This window comes from Eurypyga helias, unplaced genomic scaffold (genome assembly GCF_000690775.1).
Source record: "Eurypyga helias isolate BGI_N326 unplaced genomic scaffold, ASM69077v1 scaffold20687, whole genome shotgun sequence".
NCBI lineage: Eukaryota > Metazoa > Chordata > Aves > Eurypygiformes > Eurypygidae > Eurypyga > Eurypyga helias.
Genome location: NW_010262751.1, coordinates 1 through 5,910, shown reverse-complemented (window position 1 = coordinate 5,910; position 5,910 = coordinate 1). Strand labels below are relative to the sequence as shown.

The 5,910-nt window shown below is 49.6% G+C and overlaps 2 protein-coding genes across 2 annotated transcripts in view; one reads left to right on the top strand and one right to left on the bottom strand.

Annotated features, from left to right (window-relative positions):
- HGD (homogentisate 1,2-dioxygenase) overlaps positions 1-640 on the top strand; it is a 20,097-nt gene extending 19,457 nt beyond the window's left edge. Inside the window, exon 13 of the mRNA XM_010155838.1 lies at positions 333-640. Coding sequence (XP_010154140.1) covers positions 333-464 — 132 coding nt within the window. The 3' untranslated portion in view covers positions 465-640. The remainder of the gene's footprint in view (positions 1-332) is intronic.
- A 3,548-nt stretch (positions 641-4,188) lies between these two features.
- On the bottom strand, positions 4,189-5,806 carry NDUFB4 (NADH dehydrogenase (ubiquinone) 1 beta subcomplex, 4, 15kDa; the record flags this gene model as incomplete). The annotated part of the gene is made up of 2 exons (XM_010155839.1): positions 4,189-4,248; positions 5,660-5,806. Coding segments are annotated over 2 exons (207 nt in total), but the record flags the coding sequence as incomplete, so codon positions are not given.
- Between the last annotated feature and the right edge of the window lie 104 nt (positions 5,807-5,910).

Below are 5,910 nucleotides of genomic sequence, written 5' to 3'. Positions count from 1 at the left end.
CCTATGGATGAAGAAACAAAACCCCTGACTGTCCTCCTTTCTCCACCCCCTAAAATCCAATGGTGATCATCAACAGACCTTGAACTAGAGCTGTTGGAACAACCTGGCCTTCCTGGGTATGCAGGGAATCCCAAGTCTCTCCTGGTTAATACCAGTATCGCAATGCCAGCTCTGAAGAGCTTTTTCCCCCTGGGGTTCATCAGGCTGGAGACAGAACTCAGCAGGGCTGGCCCACGCGTGCAACTCCTGCTTATGGGAGAGCAGAGCCGCCTTGCCTGCGTGCAAACTCTTCCTCTCCTGCCCTAACCCACCTTCTTCCCTCTTCCCAACAGGCCTTCATGTTCGAATCGTCCCTCAGCCTGGCCGTCACCAAATGGGGCCTCCAGACCTCCAACCGCCTAGATAAAAACTACTACAAGTGCTGGGAGCCTCTGAAAAGCCATTTCAACCCTAAGTGCAAATAAAGAGAGGTATTTGTTGCTTAAAACACGTGAGTGAAGGCAGGGAAATCCAGGGTACCTCCACGTGGTGGCACGGTCAACTTGGGCAACGCAGCACAGAACGGCATTCCCAGCAGCCACCGAGCCACAACAATGATCAACCCTATGTAACTTGGGAAATGCTGTAAAAAACCACGATTAAAGCTTTCCTGGTGACACGCTGACGTACCGCACGGCTCTCACGATGTGTAGGTGGTGTGAATGCTGTGCCTTGTGCGGATACGAGGTAACAGCTACCCCTGAAAATACGACCCGGTGTGTCTTTCGCAGGGAGAAAGTAGGGATCAGTAAAGCATTTTATGCTGTCTGCAGGGGAAGAGCTTTCCAAGGAGGAAATGGGAGACCCAAGCCTCCTATTGGAGCAGGCCTTTCAACCTGCTGCTCTGCGGAGCGTTGCCAAGGGGAGGCTTGACTCTCAGAAAAGTAGACCACAAGCCAGAAAAGGTTGGAGAATCCAAAGGGTTTCGCTGCTCAGTGAGGGAAAGTTTCCTTTCCAACCCCATGTTCTGGCCATCCGTCAGCATCAAACCATTTGCCAGCACTTGCCAAATTCTGTCCCCAGTTAAGCACTAATTTGCAGGTGCGAAAGGGTTTGTCTGCCCAGTCCAGGCATTTGCTCCTGGGAAGGTACCTGGAAGAAAGCTCAAGTGCAGACAACATCCTGGAGGACCTCAGAAATCATGGGAGTGTGCAAGTGTCACCTCCAGGCAGTGAGCTCCACAGGGTGGAGGCAGAAAGCGAAGCCCGGAGACGGCTGGGAACCAGGAGCACAGCCCGGGCACCCCAAACCTCAGGCCTGCGCTATAGCACGTGCCCACATGAAACGGTTACTAAGCTTGGTGCCACTGGGATCTCTGTTTCTAACTTCCCAAGGGGAGCAATCCTCAGTTTTCCCAAAGAAAAGGAAACGGAGAGCTGCAACACCTTACTTCAGTCAGTTACATCCGTCGTCGGTTTTGGATCCGCACCAGATGTCTGAGGCATCAGCTTTGAGCAAAGTATTACATTCTGAAATCTACAGGGAGATGTTCACTCTGAAACAGCCGGCTCAGAAAAGGACGTTCAGGAGAATCAATTTGCCAGAGAAGCTGATTTAATCAGACTGATCCAGGGATCAATGAGGTCTAAATGTTTCACAGGCAGAGGGGAAAAGCCTGTTTTCTGTTTGGGACCTAAATTATCTCACAGTGACCTGCAGGCTTGAGTTCCTCTTGCTACAGACCCATCGCTGAAGCAGACACGGCTGCTAACACATCAGCCAAGGGTAAAATTCCTCGAAGCACATTCACTCTCCTGTCTTCACCCTGAATTTCTGACGGGAAACTCTGCTTTCCTTCCTCTACACACCCGGCACCACTGCCTCAGACCACCGCCCCCACCTCCAGTAGCGTAGCACGTGCGTTCCTTGCAAGGAAACGGCTCGGAGAGTTCCGCGAATAACGAGAGCGGGAGAAAAGTAGGGCAGCCTTTCCCCAAGCACCAGGCTCCAGTCTGCAGGGACGTAGCATCAGCCCCTCTCATCTGCAAAGGGAAGGGCTGCGGGTGCCGATCCGAGGCTGGCCTAGGAGAGGAGAGGCGCCGCGCTCCCCCACAGCCCACCGGAGCCATTTGCTCAACTGGCCTGAAACAAACACAGCTGCGAGGGAGAATTTACATGTGTGGCAACTCAAGTTCCAATTAACTGCGGAAATGGGTCCTGGGAGATCAAATTAGTTTGTGGCAGCAAGAAGACAGTTAATTTAGCATGCTCAGACAAGCAATTATTTCTTTTTTTCTAAATACCACTTTCTCCGTGCACTGATGCCTTTCTCTCTGCACTGACCCACGGCCGTATTCTGCACTATCACTTCTGACAGTCTTTTAGAAGCTGTTCTGCAGGGAACGACAGGGTTTGCTTTAGTCAAGCTAGAACAAGCCGCAGAGACAGGTGCAAGAGGGCTGCCGAGAGCACACAGGGGATGCAACAGCAGGCCACCGCCTTGCACGGCCCTAGCGCCGAGTCCCCACCGCCTGAACATTTCACCACCCAGAGAGGAAAGGGAAGAGCTACACCAGGAAACGCTTTTTAAAATAGAAACAAACTAAATAAAATAAATCATAGAATCACAGGATGGTTTGGGTTGGCAGGGACCTTAAAGACCATGCAGTTCCAACCCCCCTGCCATGGGCAGGGACACCTTCCACTAGACCAGGTTGCTCCAAGCCTCATCCAGCCTGGCCTTGGACACTTCCAGGGATGGGGCATCCACAGCTTCTCTGGGCAACCTGTCCCAGTGTCTCACCACCCTCTCCGGGAAGAACTTCTTCCTGATAGGAAGCACAGTTTTACTGTGAGCATGACCGAGCACCGGCACAGGTTGCCCAGAGGCTGTGGAGTCTCCCTCCTTGGAGATACTCAAAAGCCACCTGGACACAGTCCTGGGCAGCCTGCTCAAGGCATGAGCAGGGGGTTGGACCAGATGATTCCACAGCTCCCTTGCAGCCTCAGCCATGCTGGGATCCTGTGAGAAAGCTCATCAACTCACTCTGACAGAAGAGGGACTGCTAACGGCCCATACTTTCATCCTAACAATTAGGGAAAGGGGCTTAGTGGAGCTGCTCCTGCTGACTTCACTGTCAGGCTGCTTTCCAGGCAGAGGGAAGTTTTCATCTCTGGCATCAGGCTGAGGTTTTGGCACTGACCCCAACATTCGGGAAGAAACTGCTCCTGCAGAACGTCTGAAGAATGAAGGTTGTTTGGAACATGATGGCACCTACAGGCCATATGAAAATGCCAGGAAAAAAGAAGTCTGAATTCAAAACCTTTTCCTTGCACTCACATTTCAGTACTCTGGCAGTAACAGTTCCAGAGCTCCCTGTACCAGTCGACCCGGGCAGAAAAGGCTTGGGTTGGCTAAGACTCAGCAGGGACGACGCCCCTGCAGGCACAGGGTACAGTTACGCTTTGTGGGTGGTTTTTCAATCACGGCCCATTTGCAGGGGTGCAATGGATTTCTCCTATAAGAGAAGGGAACTGCTGTCAAACACAACCCCCCCATCCCTTTACTTCTTGTCTCCCACTCACAGGAATCACAGAAATAGTGGAAATGCTAGTCACAGACAGCACGGCAATGCTCAGCCCGCTATTTCGAAGTCCGGTACAGTGAGTTTATCCAGAAGTTTATTGCAATAAAGAAAAGGCATGGTTTAGGCTTCTATTTGATTAGGGAAAATAAAAATTAACTCAACTTACTGAAAGCAGGGAGGCAGGGTCCTGGAGTTATTAAAAAATACCACAGAACTTGCTGTTTATCCAATTAGGGCAAACTACAGTGAAGCCGGCACCAAGAAAAAATACACAGTAAGGCCAGCAGTAGGTCTTAAGCAAGCCCAGAGCAGTTTCCTAAACGTTTTAGCCGGCTGCTAATTTTAAACTTCAGCCTGTGCAGCTCTGAGAGCAGCAGCTCCCACAGTTTACAAGGAGCCTCGGCCTATAAACCAAAGGGGCACACCAGCTGAGCTCAGGACACGCTCCCCGCATCCACCCACATTACACATAAAGATCCTGCATTTATCCACCTTCCATAACTGTTAAAGATGCAAGACAACAACTGAGCAATTAAGATTTATTCTTATCAAGGAGAAACACCAGCACACAACACACCTTATTTTACTTAAATCCCATGAACAGCACTGCAGTTTCAGGAACTTAAAATACACTGAACGGTCGCTCGTATTTACCTTCTTTGATAAGCTTCTCTTTATGGTCCTGTGGAAGAAAGAGAACATTCCTCGTTATCTTATTGGAAAAGGAGTTTCAATCAGGCTTGGATGAGAAAAAAGCACTCCTAGTATTTCAGCAGAGTGCAGGACGACAGCACCACCTACGATCTTAGGGGTCTCTTCTACCCTAAATGACTCTAGCAGCACAAACCCCGGTAACAGCCCACTGTGGTTAAAAAGTACAAAGGAACAAGGCATTTCGCTTCACCCACCAGCTACGGAAGATGTGCTCCCACCGACCTCTCTGCACATCTATCCGCTCTCACGGGCCAGCAGGCACCAATTCCCATGGTGTGTTTTTCACCAAACCACTTGTGCCACAGTTCATTTACATATTTAGCTTCTGCCTCCTCCTTCTGTCCGAATAATCCAGAAGACTTGTTTAAAGGCTTGGCAATGTATCTCTTGCTATCGCAGACACACAGCCAACACTCCTCAGAGAAAACAGTTATTACCCTTTATATACTACCAGAAAACAAAGAAAAATCCCCAAACGTCAGTAATGGAACTGGAATATAGGAAAACAAATTGTCCTGGAGACTGCATTACAAACATCATCTTAACTATTCCCAGGCAAGGATGTCTAGACTTCCCTCGCACAGATTTATCCTCAAGCACTCACATGCAAAGCCACACTCAGTGGCTAAGCCCATACAAAACCAAACCAGCATGACAAAATACTGCAGAGGTGCTGAAGTCTCAAAAACATTCATACCATACTACTTTTGTACAAAACACGGAATTGAGTGTTTTACAACAGCCACAGATTCACTAGTAAAACCAGTCACTGTGGCAGTCACCCAGCATTTTCTAATGTATGCAGCTGAGTATTTTCAAGATGATGCTACCATTGCTCAGATTCTGACACCCACATTTCAGGAGTTAGAACAGAGCAAGATAAACTTCCCAAAAACGTAAACAATCCAGCTGCGATCAGGCACTGTAATTGGCAGAAGTCCTCCTCCTCATCTGCTCCATGAGGTTACAGAAACGGCTAAGCAATTCACAGAGACCTTGCTAGGCCTGTCACCCACAAACTCCCTATTTATTCATTTTACAAAGCGCACTTGCTGCATGTCAGCGGTTGGAAATAACAGTCTCTTATGATTAAATTCCACTGTCAGTGCTACAGAGAGCTTTATTACACCACAATATCCTGATCAGGAAACCCTGACTGGCTGTACCCAAGGGCAGAACACGGCTCTTGGCACACCAGGCCTTTATGAGCAGTTATGAGGCTTCTAGATATCCAGCTCAACCAGCCTTCCTTCCCTCATTACTTTAATGGCATTAATCACTCATAGGTGCAAGAGGATGTAACCACAGTTAAGTCTCCGGGCAGATCTACATTTTACAATTGGGTGTTCACTGTCGTTCAGTGTTGTCAAGTGACTTACCCTGTGAGCTTTGAAGACAAAAGACCAGAAGAGGATAGGACCTATTGCAAAAACAGCCCCTAAGAAGGACGTCTTGGGTGTCGGACGGAAAGTAGGGTAGACGTTCAGTGTCCTAGCATAGACCCAGCGGATCAAGGCAGGATCTTCCTGGGTCGGAAAGAAAACCGCAGTGAGGTCCCACGGGCCCTGCAACGCCCACCCGACTCGGCGCAGCCCCGCTGGCCCCTGCTCCGGGGCCGAGAGAGCCCGCG